The 22,877-nt window shown below is 42.3% G+C and overlaps 1 protein-coding gene across 4 annotated transcripts in view; it reads right to left on the minus strand.

Annotated features, from left to right (window-relative positions):
- The window catches only part of LOC126236820 (zinc finger protein ZFP2-like), a 96,474-nt gene extending 74,300 nt beyond the window's left edge, over positions 1–22,174 (minus strand). For 3 of the 4 annotated variants that reach the window (XM_049946415.1, XM_049946417.1, XM_049946414.1), the window contains exons 1-2: positions 21,965–22,174; positions 18,659–18,721 (exon numbers count right to left, since the gene is read on the minus strand). In XM_049946415.1, coding sequence (XP_049802372.1) covers positions 18,659–18,721; positions 21,965–21,985 — 84 coding nt within the window. In that variant the 5' untranslated portion in view covers positions 21,986–22,174. The remainder of the gene's footprint in view (positions 1–18,658; positions 18,722–21,964) is intronic. The other variant, XM_049946416.1, reaches the window with a different exon arrangement.
- Between the last annotated feature and the right edge of the window lie 703 nt (positions 22,175–22,877).

Below are 22,877 nucleotides of genomic sequence, written 5' to 3' on the forward strand. Positions count from 1 at the left end.
CTGGTCTTACATTAAATCAGTAAGTGGATTGGAACAGCATATCCAGACACTCTGGGATGATAATGGCATTGAAACAGAGGATGACACGCATAAAGTTGAAATACTAAACACCTTTTTCCAAAGGTGTTTCACAGAGGAAGACCGCACTGCAGTTCCTTCTCTAAATCCTCGCATGAACGAAAAAATGGCTGTCATCGAAATAAGTGTCCAAGGAATAGAAAAGCAACTGAAATCAACCAACAGAGGAAAGTCCACTGTACCTGACGGGATACCAATTCGATTCTACACAGAGTACGCGAATGAACTTGCCCCCCTTCTAACAGCAGTGTACCGCAAGACCCTAAATGAATGGAAGGTTCCAAATGACTGGAAAAGAGCACAAGTAGTCCCAGTTTTCAAGAAGGGTCGTCGAGCAGATGCGCAAAACTATAGGCCTATATCTCTGACATCGATCTGTTGTAGAATTTTACAACACTTTTTTGCTCATGTACCATGTCATTTCCATAAAAACCCAGAATCTACTTTGTAGGAATCAACATGGATTCCGGAAACAGCGATCGTGTGAGACCCAACTCGCTTTATTTGTACATGAGACTCAGAAAATATTAGATACAGGCTCCCAAGTAGATGCCATTTTCCTTGACTTCCGGAAGGCGTTTGATACAGTTCCGCACTGTCAACTGATAAACAAAGTAAGAGCCTATGGAATATCAGACCAGCTGTGTGGCTGGATTGAAGAGTTTTTAGCAAACAGAACACAGCGTGTTGTTCTCAATGGAAAGACGTCTATAGACGTTAAAGTGACCTCTGGCGTGCCACAGGGGAGTGTTATGGGACCATTGCCTTTCACAATATACAGGGTGATTCAAAAAGAATACCACAACTTTAGGAATTTAAAACTCTGCAATGACAAAAGGCAGAGCTAAGCACTATCTGTCGGCGAATTAAGGGAGTTATAAAGTTTCATTTAGTTGTACATTTGTTCGCTTGAGGCGCTGTTGACTAGGCGCCAGCGTCAGTTGATGCTAAGATGGCGACCGCTCAACAGAAAGCTTTTTGTGTTATTGAGTACGGCAGAAGTGAATCGACGACAGTTGTTCAGCGTGCATTTCGAACGAAGTATGGTGTTAAACCTCCTGATAGGTGGTGTATTAGACGTTGGTATAAACAGTTTACAGAGAATGGGTGTTTGTGCAAAGGGAAAAGTTCTGGACGGCCGAGAACGAGTGATGAAAATGTAGCACGCATCCAGCAAGCGTTTGTTCGCAGCCCAGGAAAATCGAACAAGAAGCACAACAATTCATATTTCAGCAGGATGGAGCGCCACCACATTGGCACTTATCTGTCCGTAACTACCTGAACGTCAACTACCCGAGGCGATGGATCGGCCGCCAGGCAGCCCGTGACAGAGCACTTCATCACTGGCCTCCAAGAAGCCCTGATCTTACCCCCTGCGATTTTTTCTTATGGGGGTATGTTAAGGATATGGTGTTTCGGCCACCTCTTCCAGCCACCATTGTAGATTTGAAACGAGAAATAACAGCGGCTATCCAAACTGTTATGCCTGATATGCTACAGAGAGTGTGGAACGAGTTGGAGTATCGGGTTGATATTGCTCGTGTGTCTGGAGGGGGCCATATTGAACATCTCTGAACTTGTTTTTGAGTGAAAAAAAACCTTTTTAAATACTCTTTGTAATGATGTATAACAGAAGGTTATATTATGTTTCTTTCATTAAATACACATTTTTAAAGTTGTGGTATTCTTTTTGAATCACCCTGTATATAAATGACCTAGTAGATAGTGTCGGAAGTTCCATGCGGCTTTTCGCGGATGATGCTGTAACATACAGAGAAGTTGTAGCATTAGAAAATTGCAGCAAAATGCAGGAAGATCTGCAGCGGATAGGCACCTGGTGCAGGGAGTGGCAACTGTCCCTTAACATAGACAAATGTAATGTATTGCGAATACATAGAAAGAAGGATCATTTGTTGTATGATTATGTGATAGCGAAACAAACACTGGTAGCAGTTACTTCTGTAAAATATCTGGGAGTATGTGTACCGAATGATATGAAGTGGAATGACCACATAAAATTAATTGTTGGTAAAGTGGGTGCCAGGTTGAGATTCATTGGGAGAGTCCTTAGAAAATGTAGTCCATCAACAAAGGAGGTGGCTTACAAAACACTCGTTCGACCTATACTTGAGTATTGCTCATCAGTGTGGGATCCGTACCAGGTTGGGTTGACAGAGGAGATAGAGAAGATCCAAAGAAGAGTGGCACATTTCGTCACAGGGTTATTTGGTAAGCGTGATAGCGTTACGGAGATGTTAAGCAAACTTCAAGTGGCAGACTCTGCAAGAGAGGCGCTCTGCATTGCGGTGTAGCTTGCTGTCCATGTTTCGAGAGGGTGCGTTTCTGGATGAGGTATAGAATATATTGCTTCCCCCTACTTATACCCCCCGAGGAGATCACAAATGTAAAATTAAGAGAGATTCAAGCAAGCACGGACGCTTTCCGGCAGTCGTTCTTCCCGCGAACCATACGCGACTGGAACAGGAAAGGGAGGTAATGACAGTGGCACGTAAAGTGCCCTCCGCCACACACCGTTGGGTGGCTTGCGGAGTATAAATGTAGATGTAGATTTCCAAAACATTCCAATCTGAAGGTATGTCAGGTTGATTTCCAGAGTGTTGGTACTCCTGAGAAAGAAAAAGAATGTGATGATTCAGATGGCTAGGGAATTGGGAAATAGTAATTGCATAACTGAGTAGTAGATGGTGGTATCAAAACTGCAGCGGTAGGATCCCATATTCAGCCAGAAAACTATCAAATGGGCTCAAATGAAAGGTGCTCATGATCCGACTTATCCCTCAATGATAAAATGACTAACTCTCTCAATGTCTATAGTGCTATTGAAACATGTATCTGGTATTGGTAGTCTAGTCACCACAAGGCCAATAACCTATATTTGGAGAATGGTGCTCGAGATGTATGGCGAAGAGGGCAGAGACTATTAAGCTCATGAAGCAACTTCTTGTGTTCTCTTAGACATGGGGTAACTGTGTCATTTCACTGCTGGAGAGGCAGCCCTCAAAACAACACTGTGTGACTACGTTGACAAGTTGGTTTCCCATGATGAGCTCAGTCTGGATGGTCCATGCTGCAGCAACAAAGATGGATGACTTGTTTTTTAGCAGGGGAAAATTGAAAAGCGATGGCAGAGGGGCCCAAGAGAAGGCCCACTGTTTGGCTCCTTTGAGGTGATACTTGGCAAAGCCTACAGACAGAGTAATATACCAAATGCAAAAGTCCTCAGCATAATGAGCAGGAGTAATCAGCAGACTCACAGAGTGCACAACTCCCTCGATGTCTGTGAGAAAAAGTATAAAATGAAACACTGACGGACACTGTTCTCCTGGACTAGTGGGGACCTGAGAGATGCAACACTAATATAAAAGGACCAGGTGACAAAAAGCTGCGGATAAAAATTGGTGAAGTATCTCAACATCCCCACAGTGAAGTGCAGTTATTATGTGACAATGACAGGTATTATATGCTATAACCCAGGCCACCTGAGCACTACACTTCAAATATTCTGCCAATGGTATCTGTACGGAGCGACCATTAGAGGCGTCTTCTACTGAAGCCCTCCTCTTTATAAGCACAATGGAGCAGGCATCCACCATCATATTGTACTCTTATTTATTGTCAGCAACTGCTTGTATAGTACCTGGATTCATTAGTTAAAACTTCCGGGCTGAGAGGTTGTGGTCGATCTGTAAGACTTCCTGACATTTCGTTGCCAACTGCGGGCAACATCTGCCGAGGTGAGTCAACGACTGGCTGCCAGACCGTGGAGGTCTCGTTTATATAGAGCGCATAGAGGGCATCACCATACATCATGTGGGGCCAACTATAAGTCTTATCTCTAACATCATTATTCTCGATTGAAGGTAATCGATTGTCGCATCTTTGGTGCAAAGTCGATCACCATATCTTATCTAACTTTAAGCGTTCGTCTTTTCTATTAAAATCACGGTGGTGTTTCTGAATCTATATAGCTTCTCTATAAATGCATGCATAATAATGCGATGTGCTGGCTAGTACGCTCGTCTCCCTAACTTTTGTTTCATAATCACTGTCTTTAAAAACATGTTCTGCTACAGCTGATTTGTCGGTATGTCCCAGTCAACAGTTCCTTTTGTGTTCGGATAAGCGGGTATTGACATTTCTTCTGTTGTTCCAGTATAAACCTTCCCACAGCTACACGGAATTTTATACACTCCAGGAGTTGCTAAGGATTGTCGTGCGTGTTTCGCCGATCTTGAACATCCACTAATCTTTGTGGCGGGCCTAAAAACTGTATCAACTTGAAACTTGGCCAGACTTTCCCAATACGGTCCATAATATTGTGAATAAAAGGAAGAAAAGCTTTTCCAGCAGACAGTTGTTGTTGCTGAATGTTGCCAGACTCTTTTCTTCTGTGATAGAATGCTCGATCTATGGTGTTGTCATCGTATCCATTTTTCTTAAAAGCTCTTCGCAAATGATTTAGTTCATCTCGGAAATAAACTGGCTCACAGATCTTATTAGCTCTGTCCACCAATGTTTTAATGACACCTCTCTCCTTCCTGGGATGATGCTTCGAATCCTTATGGAGGTACCGGTCGGTGAGTGTACCTTTTCTATACATTTTATGCCCTAGACTCCCATCTGCTCATTTCAATACTAATAAATCCAAAAAATTAAGTTGTCCGTTACTCTCTTTCTCCATAGTAATTAATACTATTTTGGTGCACAAAGAAATCATACAATTCCTCTTAAACGTGATTCCATACTACAAAAGTGCCATCCACACACCGATACAACTTCAAAGGACTTTTACTGGCAGACTGCAGCCCCTGCTGTTCAAAAACTTCCATGATAGATTAGCAAGAGCTGGACTCTGAGGGCTGTCCATGGTCACTCCAGTTTCTTCGTAAAACTCATTATCATGCTGGAAATGGGTCTTGGACAGGCAATGTCGAAACAAGAGCTACTATATCAACTGGAAACATATCAGCTTTGTATAAGAGCTTTGTCAACAAGAATCATGGTAAACAGGGATACAACATCAAAACTGAGAAGGATATCACCTGCACCGACAGTAATCTCCTCCAATATTTCAATAAAGTGCATAGAATTTTTAATGTGATAATCAGTTTTACCAATATGTGGTTGTAGCAAGGAGGTGAGATGTCTGGCCAACTCTTGAGTAGGTGATCCAATGGTCTCAATGGGACAACAGGCTTATGTATCTTCGGTAGCCCATACAATCTAGGACGGCAAGCTTCCGTTTTGCATAGATATTTTTTTTATCCTCAGTAAGAATAGAAGACTTTTTTTATTAATCTGTAGGTAGCTCCTAACACTTTCGTTCTAGGATCCTTTAGAATCCAAAAGGACTGTCCATGGCCACTCCGGTTTGTTCGTAAAACTCATTATCTTCCTATGGTAGTCCTCACTATTCATCACAATGGTAACATTACTCTGATCAGCATTAAGTACAATAATATTCCTGTCCGTATTAATCTCCCATAATGTCTTCCTTTGTTCTTGCTGCTAGGTGGCTTAGCTTTACTTAGTATCACGGCTGTTTCCATTCTGATTTCATCAGCAGAATATGGTGATAACTGACAAATCCCCACCTCTACATTAGCTACAATATCCTCTGCGGGAACCTTTGATGGAGTAATTGCAAAATTTCCTCCTTTGGAGAGAACAGGAATTTTTTCCTTACATAATTTCCTTCCCAACAAGTTAATAACCACATGGGAATCATCTGTAACTGGTGTTTCCTGTCTGACATTCTGTAAATTCTTGAACTACTTCTGCCTATCAGAAGACACTTCTGCAATCAGTTCCATAGATCTAAATGTTAGGCTGTCCACCTTATTCATATCACAAAACTGCATTGCATTGCTAATAAATAAATGGCGATTTAACAGTTGACTGTTAGTTACCACCAGTCCTCGACGTGTTTGATGTATCTGCTCCCATAGGATCGCCACTTCCATGTTTGAATAGATACAGTTAGCATGCATCAAGTGAAACAGTTTTCTCACATTCAAAAACTTCCAAATTGTCCCAGGACAGATTATTTGCAAGATGAACTAAATCATTTGTGAATGGCTTTTAAGCAAAATGGATACACTGACAACGGGATAGATTGAGCCCTCTATCCCAGATGAAAAGTGTCTGGCAACACTCAGCAACAACAACTTCCATTTATTTGGAATATTATAGACCATACTGGGAAAGTTTCAGCGAAGTTTCAAGTTGAAACAATCTTTAGACCCACCAAGAAGATTAGTGAACATTTAAGATCGGTAAAAGACACTCGACACCCCTTAGCAACTCCTGGGGTGTATGAAATTCAGTGTAGCTGTGGGAAGGTTTATACTGGAACAATGAAAAGAAGTGTCAATACTCGCTTAACCTAACACAAAAGGAATTGTCAACTGGGACATACCGACAAATCAGCTGTAGCAGAACATGTTTTTAAAGACGATGATCATGAAACAAAATTTAGTGAGATGAGCTTACTAGCCAGAACATCGCACTATTATGCACGTATGTGTAGAAAAGAGGAAGGCTTAAAGTTACATAAGATATGGCGGTTGACTTTGTACCAACTATGTTTTTTTTTATTATTATTATTATGGTTTTAGGGCACAAAACAGCTATGGTCCTAAGTGGCCATTCTGTGGCTCAGTGAAGGGTAAAAACCGGAAATTTAAATCAGCAGCAATGGGAGCGAAACTCAAGAAGGAGAGAAACTAGCAAACAGAAGGAAATTTGAGAAAACTGCTATTGAATGGGGGGGGGGGGGGGGGGGTGTCGGGTTGTTTTCCCCAAAGAGTTTCAAATGACTGATAAACACAGGATGTGATCGGCTGAGCACACATCATCTGCTAAAAGGGAAGATATATCAGGCTACAATGGTAAACGGGTACGGTGCGGATTAAGATAAGGTCACTGAAGTAAAGGGTGTCTCACCATCCACGGTTGAGAGCAGTGGGGACGAAGAGAGTGAAGATATATCAGGCTACAACGGTAAACGGGTACGGTGCAGATTAAAATAAGGTCACTGCAGTAAAGGGTGTCTCACCATCCACAGTTGAGAGCAGTGGGGACGAAGAGAGTGAGGACTGCCACTTAAACAATGTCGATGGCTAAAAAGACAGTGCCCATTCCAGAGTTTACTTAAAATTACCTCCTCCTGACGACGAGGTGGGAGGAAGAGGTCCAAGCACAGGGAAGAGGTTTTATGTCCCATAATTTATTATCGGGACATGCAGACCAATGTGTGTGCCATAAAACAGCAACACGACGACATAAAACGCTCTGTAGATCGGCAAAGGGAACCAGAGGGCCAAGGAAGAGAGACTGCAGCCTTTGCCGCTATATCGGCTGCCTCGTTTCTACGGATACCAAAATGCCCTGGCATCCAGAGGAATGCCACAGAGACGCTCCCCAAGTGGAGCATGTGGAGGCAGTCCTGAATCCGGTGGACCAGAGGGTGGACGGGATAAAGAGCTTGGAGGTTGGGAAGAGAGCTGAACAAATCCAAGCTTATAACATACTGTATCCGCTTATGGTGACCGATGTATTGGACATCCTGCAGAACAGCGTAAAGCTCCGAAGTAAAAACCAAACACTGGTCAGGAAGCCGAAATCTAATAGAGGTGTCATCAACAATATAGGCACTCCCAACACCAAATGTGGTCTTTGAGACATCAGTGTAAATAAAGGTGGCATCCTACACTTGTGCGCATAGAGCAGCAAATAAAATATAGGGGGTGCTACTACCCTTGGGAAGCCGGCAAAGGTCACAGAGAAGGCAGGTCCGGAGGCGAAGCGAAGGTGGTGCCTTACCCCCTTTGTTGAAAAAGTTTTATGAAATTGGAAGGAAAGGGAATGTAGCAGTTGACGGAAGCCAACTCCCGGTGGTGGTAGAGATGAAGGGTGGCCTGCATACCCTAAATTCAAGGAGGCACCGAAAAAAAGGGCATGGGTCAGATGAGCAGGCACGGAGGAGACATGACTAGTGTAATGACTCAGAAGGACAGCTTGCCGATTGGACAGCGAAGGTTTAGCAGTCTCAGTGTAAAGAATCTCCAGCACAGTTTTCTGTCAAGCATAAGTCCCAAGAATTCGATGATGCCCGCAAACAGAAGGTCGATAGTGTTTAGATGTAGGGGAGGCAGATAAAACTCCGTAAGATACCAAAAATTTACTCACACAGTCTTACTAGGATAAAATGGGAAGATGGTTTCGATGCTCTGTGAGTGGAGGCGATCGGGACATCCTTGAAGACATCATTCAAGAAGGCTCGTCCATTGAGAACTGTAGTAGATTGTAAAATCATCAACAAAGAGGGAGCCTGAGACATCGGGAAGGAGACAATCCATAACTGGATTTATGGCGATGGCAAACAGTAAAACACTTAGCACGGAGCCATGGGGCACCCCGCTTTCTTGGGAGAAAGTACAGGAGCGAGTAGCGTTCACCCACGCCTTAAAAATGCGCTCTGTCATAAATTCACAGATGAAAAGGGGTAGCCGACCTCGAAAGCCCCAAGAGAACAGTTTGCGGAGGATGCCTGACCTCCAACAGGTATCATATGCCCTCTCCAGATCAAAAAATATAGCTACCGTTTTGCATTTCCTGAGGTTCATGATATAAATTGAGAGAGCAACAAGATGGTCAACGTGCGGAACAATGTTTTCGGAAACCCCATTGGGCAGGTTTCGGGACTCCAACAACCAGCCTAAACGGCAATTTACCATACGCTCCAAAACCTTATATACACTACTCATGAGAGAGATGGGCGAGAGCTAGAGGGGAGATGTTTGTCCTATCCAGGTTTCGGAACAGGAATGCCGATAGCTACCCGCCATCTTCTGGGAAAGATACTGTCAGTCAAAAACGGACTACCATATGATAAATGCAGCAACATTTTGACGTGGATGCCATCTGGTCCCAGGGTGGAAGAGCGTCCACCAAGGAATTTGCAGGCACTGGGGCAAAGGGGAGGTACAGGGTATTGAACGTTCCACGGCTGTAAGAATAACTTCCATAACATGAGTGACCCGATCGTCAATGCTGCGAAAATTGAGAGTCATCAAATGTTGCTAGAGTGGAGAAAAGTGTCCAATCTGCTTGGGAAAACTGCCAGCGTCTTGGGGTGCATAGTGGCTGTAATCGAAGGACACATGGAAAATGGTCACTTGAGTGTGTATCAGCAAGAGCAAACCATTCAAAGCACCAAGCTAGCTGAACAGTGCCGACCAAAGGTCCAAATGATAGCAGGTTGACAGCAGGCAGTCAAAAAAGTAGGTTCCCAAGTGTTGAGGCAAACACGATCCGCTTGGTGGAAGAGGTCAATCAATAGGGAGCCTCTCGGATAAGGACACAGAAATCCCCAAAGCAGGTGGTGGGTGTTGTCCCCAACCAGCAAATAGGGGGTGGGAACTGACCACACAGATGAAGAAGATTGGCTCTTGCCATTGGTGTGGATCATGGAATGTATATGGTACAAAGTGAGAAAGTGTATCCAGAAAGGGAAAGACGTTCAGCGACAGCTTGGAAGGAACTATTTAAGGGCACATGGTGATAATGGATAGTATCGTGGAGAAGAATCATATGTCCCCCATGCGCCGGAGCGCCACCAACAGAGGGGAGATCAAACCGGACCGATTGGAAATAAGGAAAGACAAAGCGATCATGAGGACATAGCTTTGTTTCCTGAAGATAGAAGATGACCGGGGAGTACGATCGTAAGAGGATTGACAATTCATTCCAACTGCAGCAAATTCCGTGAATATTCCACTGGATAATTGACATAGGGTGGGCAGAAAAGGGAAAAATCTCACCACAGTTGCCATCAACTCAACAACTGCTGACAGCCGGCAGCCGACGGCGTAGAGTGGCATTCTGCCAAAGGCACAAGAGCCTGATCCATAGGTTGTTTGGGGGTAGCTCCTGCTGCCAGTGATCGGCTGGTTGATTGGCCACCAGCGGTGCGTCTCGGCGACACAGAAGACGGCCGAGGGTGGCTACCGCTGGGTGGGTGGAGACATGCTGTGGCGGAGAAGGAGAGGAACTGTGTTTATTGTGAGCCTTCTTGGAAGCAGGGCATTGAGATGTGAAAGGAGTAGATGGTTGTGAGGTCTGGGTATGTAAAAAATCTTCATGAGTAGGCTCTTTTTTGGAAGTCCAGATGTCCGATTATGGGGCCCATGATTTAGCAGGAGCCAATGAAGGTTGAGCCTTAGAGTGAGCATATGATAGTGGGGAGGTTGAACGGGTGATCTTTGAGATGGCGATCTGACGACCTTGAAGCTAAAGGTGAGATCCAAAGTCTGCATGGCTACCTCCTTAGTAGGTCGAGGAGAGGCAAGGAAAGTGCTGTATTTACCCGCTGGGAGCACAGTGGGCTTTCTACTGGTGAATAACTCACAATCAGCAAAGGAAGACACATTTTCCTTCGCTCGAATTTCCTGACTATTTTGTTCATCTTTAAAAATAGGGCACGATCACTCATACAGCTGATGCAACAAGGGGATGGAGGTGGACAATCACCCTCACGGGCATCCCTGCCACAAGTAACGCATTTGTCCATATTGGACCACCACTGGCTGGTATGATTAAACCACAGACACTGATAGCAACATGTAGGGTTGGGGATGTAAGGGTGAACTGAAATTATCTCATAGCCTGCTTTAATGTTTGATGGAAGTTGAACTCTGTCAAACATCAAAAAGAGAGCGCAGGTGGGTATCAATTCCTTTTCAAACCTTTTCATGACTCGATGTATGGCCTTTATGCCCTGATCAGACAGGTAATTTTGAATGTCCTCATTGGATAATCAGTCGCATGATCTTGTATAAACCACCTCATACGATGAATTTGAAGTATGGTGTACGTCCACCTGGACAGGGAAGGTGTGTAGCAGTGTAGTTCGAAGAAATTTATGTGCCTGGAAGGCACCGTCTGTTTCTAACCACAAGGTGCCATTTCGTAACCGGAATAAGACTTTACAGGACCTGCAACTGCGTTGACACCTTTCTGAATAATGAAAGGGTTGACAGCGGAAAAGTCTGGTGAGGGGGGAAGGATAGAGGGGGAGGATGGGGGGGGACAGGGTGGGATGTGGAAAGGGAAGCTATGCAGCCTGAAAAGGAAAGAGAACTACACTAGCTCGGGGTCCCATGCTCGCCACACACATATCCACAAAAGAAGAGTTGTGGACCTGCTGGGAGGGGGGGGGGGGGGGGGGGTTGATGACACCAACAACGTGACAATCTATTACTTTCAATTAAGAATAATGACATTAGTCAGAGATAGACTTACAGTCAGCCCCACGTGATGTATGGTGGTGCCCTCTATGTGCTCCACATAAATGGGACCTCCACGGCCTGGCAGCCAGTCACTGACTCAACTTGGAAGATGTTGACTGCAGTTGGCAATGAAATGTCAAGAAGAAGAAGTTTTAAGGATCGACCAAGGCCTCTCAGCCCAAAACTTTTAACTAATGAAGACGCCAGCTGCGAAAGCCTACAAGTTATGATTAGCACCTGGACTGTTTTTATGTTTGTGTCTATATTCTTAAATACTGTTTGCTTGTTTGTGGAAGAAGATTAAACTTTGGATGATTATTGCCATACCGTTGTTTGTGTCTTACATTAAGACACAACTGGTGACAAGTGTGGTGTTCATTTTTGTGTGCTCAGTCTATTGGTTGTTCCTTAGGTTCTTCTGGCCATACAGCCAGTGCTTAAATCTCTCATCGAGCAGCAGCAGCATCTTACGGTTGCTATCACGAACTTGTGACCACACTGCCCACGCAGGTGCCAATGCCGATGGCGTGCCCCCCATCCTTCCCCCTTTATGACAATGTGGCTTGGGCAACACTTCCTCACCTTTGGTGTCACTGATGCAAACATGTGTAAGGCTTTGTTCCTTTCTTGGTTTTCTCCTTGGATCTACCAGTTGTTGTACCAGTTGGTCCAGCTCAAAGAACTCGTGTCACTTTCATTCAATGAAAAGTGTAGGCTGTTTCAAATTACCACCATAAATGCATACATGTCATTGCAGCACTTGTACAGTTCTACTGTTGTCATACACAGCCCCCCCCCCCCCCAATCCTACCAAGCTGGGTGACCAAACTCCCTGGCCTCGGTCGCAAATGTCAGTTTGTTAGTGATGCTCATCACGACTGCTATGCTCACTCTATGGTCTGTGAGACAACCATTCAGGTGGCTCCTAACAAGGAGGCGTTTCAACTCCCACTGCAGTGCAAGTATCCACCTTTGACTGAAGTATTAAATATTGGTCAATGTTTCGAGGCATCTTGTGCTGTGGGTTATCAGTCTGATACTTGGTGTGACATCACCGCAGTGGCTCCTACTTTTGGTCATCAAGCATCAGTCAGTTCTCTGCCAGTTCTCAGGGGAAGACGATGCGGCAGGCATACAACCACAGCCTCTGCACTGTGCTGCACAGCTACATGCCAAACAACAATCAAAACAGCAACAGCAGCGCTCTGCGCTCCAATCTTGGCCATATTGTTTTGTGCAACATGACAGGGCCGTGTGTCGTAAGTGCTGGGTGACTTGCAACAACTGTAGGAAAGAAGGATCTACAGCATCTGTGTAACGTTTCCAGCCTCCTCCTGCACACATGGATGTAACTGTGCGTCTCTAGTGCTTATAAATCATAACAAACTGTTCATCGAAGTGCAAGTGATAGAAAGAAGTGTTCAGATTACAAGTGGACACGGGTGCAGCTGCGACTCTATGGAACTCCCAAATTTATGTGGATTTGGGCCTCCTGTGTTATCTCCGGTTACTCAACATTTGGTGAGTTACAGCAAGCAGCATATTCGAATCGTGGGGAAATTTATGGTTCCCACTATGTATACAGCTGTGGTTCATACTGTGACATTTTTTGTAGGTGATGACACTGCAAATTTGTACAGTTGGATGCTTTCAATGCTTTTGGTTTTTCCTGGTTTCCGACTCGGAGCCTCACCAGCAATTAGACCCTCTGTTTTCCAAGTTCTCTTCTCTTTTCTTGAGTGGTTTAGGTTGTGCCACTAATTTTGTGGCCCACTTTCCAGCCATATTTTTTATGTTTGTGCCCTGTTCCAGTGGCTTTGCATGATCAAGTGAAAGAGTAATTGGAAAGGCTGATATTATTGGGGCCATACAGTCTATTACATCCAAGTGAGTGGACTACCACCCCCCTCCCCCATGACTGTAAAATGCCAACTGACCAGCTTCACCTCTGTGGTGACTTTAAGGTACCATTAATGCTCAATCTACCATCGACACCTACCCTCTGCCCCATCTCAACGAGTTATTGGCTAAACTCACCAGTTGACAGTTTTTCTCCAAAACTGAATTTATATGAAGTGTACTTACAGCCCCCATTGGAAGGGGATTCTAAACGGCTTCTTGTGGTTAACACACCGTATGGGTTCTACCAATAGCTGCTCCCATTTGATGGGGCTAGCGGCCTGGCAAGTTTTCAGCACTTTTTGGAACAACTGACTATTTCCGTTCCAGGCTGTATCAACTATCTCAACAGGCATCAGCGTGATGGGTACATCTATGGATAAGCATTTACATAACTTATGCATCTTGCTTGTGATCTTACATCCTGCACGGCTGAAATGCAACTTGGCCAAGTCATCACACTTTTTCCAGCCATCCGTTGTGTGTATGGGGTTTGAGGTTTCTTGGAATGGCATTAAGTTTTAATGTCATCAAGTCTGCCTTGTCTTACAAATCTCAAAGAACTCCAAGCATTTTTAGGTAAAATATTCCGTGTGAAGCCACATTGGCCCATAAACCCCCCCCCCCCAAAAAAAAAAGAAAATGCTCCACAAGAATGTTCCTTTTCAACGAAAGCCAACCTGCAATGCACATTCCCACTTTTGGAATATAATTCCATTCTGCTCCTTGTTTGGCTACTTTCCATCCTGGTCACCACAGGTTTTGGCTTTGGACGTATCTCTTTGGGACCATTCTAGCACATCAATATGAGGATGGCTCCGAATGCCTGATAGTTTAGTATCAAAAATGCACAACCCTGCTCAGCAGTGCTACTGCCTAGTTGAAAAGGAAGAGCTCACTATCGCCTACACCCTCAAAAAGTTTCATGTGTTCTTTTAGGGGTTTAAGATCCACCTATTACTGACCACAAAACTATGTTTAGTTGTTAAATCCTTCTGCTTCATTGCCCAACAAAGCAGCAAATTGCCTCCTCTTTTTTTTTTGCCTACCACACAGCACACCAACGTCAATGTGCTCTCCCAGCTTCAGAGGGTACCGGATCCTACTTTTGACCACGATGAACTCCTCCATTTTCATTTAGATGTTGAGGTGCAAATTGCAGTGGAAGGTTTCTTACCATGGACTTCTGACACTTGGCACACCTATTTTCCCCTTCACCACTGCTTTTTGGTATCTGATGGTGGTGGTCTCCTAGCTACAGATAGGCTGTCGGCTATGATTGTGGTCCTGGCTGCTCTATAGCTCCTACATCAGAGACACTGGGGGGTCTTGCATACCAAATTATTGGTCTGTCTACACATTTTGGCCTGGTATCAAAAGTGAAATTGTACATCTTGTCATGGACTGCTCTCAATGTGCTAGCCAACAGGAGGCACTGAGGGGCGACGCTCTATGTAGCTCGCACCACAACATCAACAGGAACACGTCCGTGTTAATTTTGTGGGACACTTCCTACATTCTTACTTAGCTGTCGATGCTTTCTCTAAATTTTCAAATGTTATCCGCTGCCCTTCAAAGTCTGTTGGGGCTACAATTCAGGACCTGCCCCCTTTTTTTTTCTTTTATTTTTCTCTTTCTTTTGAAAGACTGCCTTGTACACTTGTGATGTATAATGGTCAACAGTCTGTGTCTCATGCCTTCCACGTTTCTGCATGCATCAAGGCATTTACCGAGTGACTGCTTCTCCTTTTTACCCACTATCTATGGATGGATATGGCTATCTCATGCCTGTCCTCCGAGGTAAAGCCCCTTGGCATTTGTTGTCTAGTCTTTTTGCGATGCTTCGGTGCCGATGGCAATTCAGCTGCTGGCTGGGCCGGTTCCTTTGGGCCCTTCAACACCGCCACACCCGACAGAGCAGCTGGCGCCTTCACCATTGGCACAGTTACACCATGTTGAGGAACTGGATGTCAAGATGTTACCAGTACCCTTGTCACTGGCCCTATCTTATGACATTTTGCAAGGGAGCGCCTGGTGCGCATGTCCACAGCCACATCACTTCTGCCCCAAAATCTCTTTACACTGTGGCCATAGTCATCGGCTGCGTCCGCCACAGAGGCAATGGATGTTTCAAGTCACCCCAATGTCCGTATCAGCTGAGCACCCTTTCCCCAAGAGGGACGAGTTGCTGTAACCCTGTATGTACTCAGCACCCATTGCGCCATCTACCAGTGCCCTCATATTGTGTTCTTACTTAACGTCAGCAACTACTTGTATCAATACCTGGACTGTTTCTATGTTTGTGTCTATGTTTAACTGCTGTTCACTTGTATTTTGAAGAAGAATAAACTCTGGTTCAGTTTAGCTGTACTGTTGTCTGTGTCTTACATTACAACAGCATAGTATGCTTTATGCAGGCCAAAAAGATAGCAATAAGATGCTTGTTAAAAGTCTTGCAGATTTCATGTCCAACAGGACCTGATGGTCAGTTGTGGACTGACCCTCCTGGAAACCAAATTGGCACGTAAATTAAAAGGGCCTTTCAATTCAAGGATGCTAATTAATCAAACGGCCACCAGGTAATTTCCAAGAATGATTGCTTATCAAAGTCGTGGTGTCCAAACAATACATATTGAACGTGCAATTGTAAATCAATCATGCGACTCTGGTGGTGGGCGTTGTGATCAATCATTTGTGATCATCATTTTTATCTATTTTCTGTTGTTCCCTTAGTTGCTCTAAATTACATACCTCCGCGAATTATTTGTGACTTGTTAGGGAATCCCAGACGATTTATGTCGTTAGTGAGTGGGAAGTCTGGTGTTCTTGAAGTTTCTTCAGCGGATTCTCTCACATGGAAAAAACTAATTCCGTGTTTATCCAGCATAGAAAATTGTTCGACTTTTTGTTGCGAATATGGACTACTACTGGAAGAGGAAAGAAGGGACTGTGTAGACTGTAGTGGTGCAAAGGGTGTAAAACTTCGTAAGAACAGTTTCGATGCTGAAATACCATTTATAATTTCATTGCGGACAGTGCGGGAAACAAATGAGTATCAGGAAGAATCACAGTTTGACTCTTCCAAATTATCCATTCAGACCACTGTAATGGACTTTCACATGATTCCAACACTGACGACGAGTAAGGTAAGTCATCTCCTTGCAATTAAATGTATTTTTGTAAAGCTCTTCTCTTTTTGTTGCTCTAGTGACCACCGTAAACATACTCATAATGCCCACCACCAGAGTCAAAGGATCGATCAACGATCGCACGTTCGATATGTATCATTTGGACCCCACGACTTCGATAGGCAATCATTCTTGGAAATTACTGGCCACCATGCTCTCGAGCAATTTTCATGGCACTATAGAAAAGTACTGGTCTACAGCAGTTAACGGAACTTGGGGGTATGCCTGGTTTTGAAACTGGGTTATGGTACTGTCTCACCATTGCAAGGGCAATCCACCTCTTAAGCCTATATATTTAAAAAGATAGGTGATTTCCAACCACTATTTACATGTTTGGAAGTTTGGAGGATAAGAATTACATACTTATGCCATCACAAAGTGGATAGTGAAATTGTGGTAACCCGTCTTTCAGTAAAAGACCAGGGATTGTTGTTAGAGGCTGATGGCCTATGATCATGGAGCTTGGCTCACATCTGGGAAGAAGACACATACATTTCCAATGAGGAGACCCAATGGTCCCCATATTCTTCTCCTTTGCTTAATTAAAATATAATGCCAGTTAACACTTACAAGGCTGGTCATTAAGGGGTTTTGTTTACTGTTAAAAAGAGCTTTTTGATGATTCTTTCAGCCCACCATGAGCCCCGCTGCCAGTGCCAAGGGCCTATGGAGCTGTTCCAGCAGCACAGATCATGGTAGTAGAAAAACAGAGTAATGCATAAGCAGGATGGAGCGTCGACGGACTTGGTGAATTGATTTGATCAGCTTGGAATATATTATTTCCCTGTCTGGAGCTAGTTATCATCTATCATCCAAACCTACACAGTTATCACTTTTAACACTGCATGAAGTGACATCCATTCACTATAAGCATTGATGTGAATGAGCATACAGGTTTTTGCTGATTCTCTCTCAGAGAGGGCACAGTAACAGAAACCTGAGGCTATGTTAAAAACAGTGTGCTATCACACACAAGATTTCATGAAAATCATTAAGAATTAATTAAATGCAACAATTGGAATAGCACTGTATAACAGAAACATCAATATTATGCAAATGCAGAAACTGAAGGGTTCTAAATCCAATGCAAATAATTTTATTTCCAGCAGGCTAAATTTTAGATCAGGGCCAGCGGCGGTCACGCCGGAGTTTATCAAGTGCTCATAGGTTGGCAATGCGTCAGTTTCATATAGCCAATGCAATGATACTTTCAAATAACCAAAGAGAGACAAGAACACAAGCAATGTATTTTTAGTGCCAAAATTGAAACCATTGTCTCATTTGCTGTTTTTTGGTGCATTAGCGAATTTAGAGAGGGGTATTCTGTGATTATGTGAGTAAATAGTATGAAGTGGAGTGGTTTGAGAGATCTAGTATCCCTCTATCTCCTCCCATGATTTAATTAAAAACAGTGATCCACCTACCCCCTACCACGATTTCATTAAAAACATTGACTCACCTACCTTCCCCAATGATTTAATTCGAAAACATTACTTCACATACCTCCTCCCATGGTTTTTAATTCGAAAACATTACTTCACATACCTCCTCCCATGGTTTAATTAAAGAAACACTAGTCCACTTACTCAGTGTGCTCACACAGATTGACTGTGTAGCAACACAAAGCAGAGAAATATTTCACAGTTTTTTTATTTTTATTTATTTATCTTTTGATTAATTGTAGCTGCATTACTGGCCTTGCATTACTTTTACAATCTTGTTTACCACAATGTTTTAATTTCTCTTCCGAATATATTCAAAACATGTCTGTTTGCTGCTCTCTCATTGGCTGTGCAACACAAACAGCTTACACACCTTCTTCTGTTCCCATCATACATGACAGCACACTCTGACAACACTCCTGAGCGAAACACGTAAGTACACCACTGGCCCTCTTCTAGACTTTTATCTTTCCAGCATATATACTCCATGCTGTTAAGACATTATTACACACTACCCATTATCAAACTCCCTTTGCTGCCTTTTTTACTTTTACAGCTCAATGCCTTTCAGCACTGACTGTGACAATCCTGAAAGCACCTAGCTTCTAATTCACTGTACTCTGACTTGTGGTAGGGTTACCTTGCTGTACTGAGAAGCATTAGCAGAAATTCTGTATAGATCTTACTATCTGCCAATGTTCAGTTACTTAATAAAACCCACCTTAACATTGATACATACCATGTCTGCTTTCAGAAACAGGGAACTCTTCACATCTTGTACTCCACTTATGGAGGGCCACTTCTATAAAACAAATGATCAATAAGAACAATGAAAAGTAATACCTCATTAAACATCTATAAACCCATAAAAGGGGAACATATCTGAGTCACAGTGCTTCAAGTTCAAATTACAATTTGGAGTTCGTAACATACAATTTTCAATTAAAATTGTTTGTGCACACTGCCCTTATCAAGAAATAATTACCAAGAATCCATATATATTTTTGTAACACATAGGTGTAAGTATGGCTTGAATAAGTTCTTTCTAATACAAAAGCATTGCATTTCCTCTACTAAAAATTTCACTTGTTCATTTTCATTTTTTATGGGACTAATAATGAAATACAAATTCTTTATTATACATGTAAAAGTTAATCTGTAACTTGGAAATTTCCTACTTTACGCGAGTATTATACATACATGCTCAACACTGCCTCTCAACCTTATATATTTTGTAACCCCTGGTATCTCATACTTCCCAATTCCTCACTTCTCTAACGTCAGCTTCAATTCAGTCTCGACAACTTTTCCAATATTTCCCACTCAGTTTTATAAGTTATTTCCATGTGCTCTCTGAGTAATAAAAAGGTTTCTTAGGAAAACCAATTGATGCATGTATGTTATTATTAATACCACATAGGCTAAGTTGAATACTGTGTACAATCTGACTTCTGTACAAATTTTTGTGCAGCAACATGATCACCGTAAATAAGTGCTGTAAAATGTTTTCTGTTTTATTTGATGATGCATGGCTACAACAGCCTACAACTTACCATACACTCTCAAGTGTACTGAACATTTAATATTTGATGATAAGTTTCACATCCTTTTAAATATGCTAAAGGCTGGGCCATTTCATTTGGGATCTGTGGAAGGTACATTAGCATATCTGTTGTTATTTTGTAAATATTCGTTGTGTATTCTTGTTTTCAGACATGTTCCACAACTGCAAGGATCTCTCCTCACTTTGGGTCAACTGGAATGAAAAGTGCATCTAATGTAATCTTGGCATACTTTTATTGTCCGTCTCCTCATTTTATTGAGCAAGTGCATCACTATATATATCTTGCAAGATATCTGTGTTATTCCAGCACAGACTACTAATCCAATGGCCAAGCATTTCAGGACAGGCTCACTACACCGGAATGTTACCAGGCTTAAAGTACAACCTACAATAACAAAAGCACTTATATCTCTGCATATTAGCCAGACATGGAAATGCTTGTTTTGATAAGTTCTAGAAGCTCGCATCAAGTTATCCGAACCTCTCTGTTACATCGGATGACAACAGCATGGCTGGCTATAAGTAGAGTGTGGAATACTAAGGGGAAAAAAAAGAAAGAAAGAAAAAAGAAGAAGGAACTTGTACAGCTTTACATTAATAGCAGTTAAATATGGTAAAGATACCTCCTTATCCCCTTCCATAAGGAGAGAGGAAAAATCCATTCTTTACAGCTTATTTGTGTGTGTGTGTGTGGGGGGGGGGGGGGGGGGGGGGTGCGCACACGAGTGCAAAAAAATCCACTACATCCATATTATGTATTAGGCCTACAACAGTTTTGGTAATTTCTTACTATTGTAACTATTTATTTAAGAAAGATGCACTTTATAGTGCCAATGTTGACAACATTGAACCAAGACTTCAGGCTGTTACAAAGCAGTCTACTGTCACAACCAAGAACAGAAATATTCATTGGTTTTACCAACTCATCACAAAACAATCATCTTTCAACATAACACAGCCCTCAGGCTATGCCACAGTTCCCAATCACCTCAATCAATGGGTCTAATCAGGTGAAGCTGCTGAATACTTCAAAAACTACTGCGAAACGTACTGGAAGAAATACGGTGATACATAGTTAAACATAGAGCTGCAGGGATTCAAGAGAAATACATGTTATGTGGACTTGGACTGGACCTTAAAGAGCCTCACAGTGCAATTTTTGTATAAACATAAATGAAGTTAAGATATTCAACAAGAAGAGGGCAAATCAGTTTTGTTATGGAAGCTACAAATCAACAAATGTTGCAGTACATCTTGTGATAATGTGTCACTACCAAACAATTTCCTGCAACAGCAACAGCTGAACCATTAAAATTTCAAAATGTCAGTAAACTCCAGTCATCAGAAGAGTATCAATTAGCCTTAAAGTTCAATATACTGCACAATTAGGCCTACTCCATTACTTACTGCGTCAGATAGTACTCCAAGTGAACCTAAGTTCAGTAAAACTAAAAATATCAACCATTCTGAAATATCTGTACAATCTACAACATCGACATGCACAGCATGTGGCATTCACAAACCGCTTCACTGAAAGTAATAAAATGCTCAAAAAAGTCACGAAAAGGGCAGCAGGATGGTACTTTCACATGGATTCCCAAATGAATACATAATAAACCCTCTAAAATGGTTTGTGTCACGAGAGGTACCCAAGGTTGCATCAAATCTAAAATGAAGCACCTATCTACCTTTTGTTTTACTATCGCACTGTGTACGATTTACAGTCTATATGAAACTGTAAACTACTTTGCAGTGCAAATACAAACAGGTAATAATTGTAAATCAGTGTGTGAATCAGAGTAAAATGTACGTTTATTAGTTACTACTGCGAATAACTTTCAATGAGACACCAACAACTAACAGCGACCGTGTGTGCATCACAAGCACATATAAACTAACTGAATTTAAATATATTTCTCTCAATTTCACTAAGTACTCTCTTGGACAATTGAAAAACAAATAGTCGACTGACAAAACGTTAACTGTCATCTTACCGCTCAAGACATTTCGTCAATTACTTGCGACCACTCTGCCTTTTACCCAACTGGAACTACTACTTGTAATTACCATAAAGCTGCCTTTTGACGTGCTTGCTTACGAATCCACCTACGTAGTTACAGTTATTTTCTGCGTATAAGCTTCCCTGTTACTTTTGTTTTACATTACGGATTATAGTCCTCGTAATCTATTTGACAATGGCTCTAGGAAACACTTATTCACTGTTCCCTCACAAAAAGTTATCTGTGTACGATAGAGTCCATTACACTATTTCGAATCCCGATGTTTGCTCTTAGGTAAACAATGTGTCAGAAATGTCTTCTAGGTACGACCAATAATTATTGTTTACTGACATAATATCTAACCTCGCCCCAACCATCGAGACAAATGCACTAACTACAAATAATTGCACATTTTGTGGCAATTATATGTGATAACATAACTTACAAAGTAATATTTAAAACATGTCATTGCAAAACTCACCTCTTTCGTGAAATTAAACATGACTGCTATTGCACAAAATCGCAGACCTTCAGTAAACAGTGCAGAGGAACAAGTAAAAATGATTCCTTGACACGCATTTTTTCCGCACACAAACACAAAATTCGAAGCAAAACATAGCGCAATATTGTATCTCCAATGCACATTCCTATACCATCAAAGCAGTAACCTTTACTGAACAATGTGCTTCGATAGTAGTTTATAATTGTTCTAAATCGATTGATCGAGGGAATCGCGGCAATACAATATAGGTCAGTAACAAACCAGAACGTACTCATATTACGAACGTACTCTTCTTTCAGAACCACGAAAGCAAGTTATTAATGTCTGCAACTTAACGACTATTTTTACAACAGAAAATTCTACATGCGTTTATTACTCACTTTCTATGCTTTGAGAGTTCTACAAATTATGTAGCTCGTTTGGATGAAGTTGTAAACACAGTTAATATTGTATAAGTAAATAAAGTGGGAGTTATCAACACAGTATTAAAAAGAGGTAGTGCAGACTGGATCTAGTAATGAATCAGAGAATAGAAATTGCGGATAAGCTACAATGAAGAGCATAGTGAACGCAGTCAACAGATATAAAACCAACACACACCACTGTAGTACAAGTTCATATGCCTTCTAGTTCCGCAGATTATTTAGAGGCTGTAAAATTCATGATGAGATTAAAGAATTTTTCAGATACTTTGGGGAGACGAAAATTTAACTGTGATATGGGACTGTAATTCGGTTGCAAGAAAAGCAAAGAGAGGAAAAAAAGTATTAGCAGACAATTGATTGGGGGAAAGGATCGAAAGTGGAAGCCGCCTGGTAAAACAATTTAATCTCTTGGGGCAAGGCTGTATACATTGAAGAAACCAAAAGACAACAGAAGGTCAGGCAGAGAT

This window comes from Schistocerca nitens, chromosome 2 (genome assembly GCF_023898315.1).
Source record: "Schistocerca nitens isolate TAMUIC-IGC-003100 chromosome 2, iqSchNite1.1, whole genome shotgun sequence".
Taxonomy (NCBI): Eukaryota; Metazoa; Arthropoda; class Insecta; order Orthoptera; family Acrididae; genus Schistocerca; species Schistocerca nitens.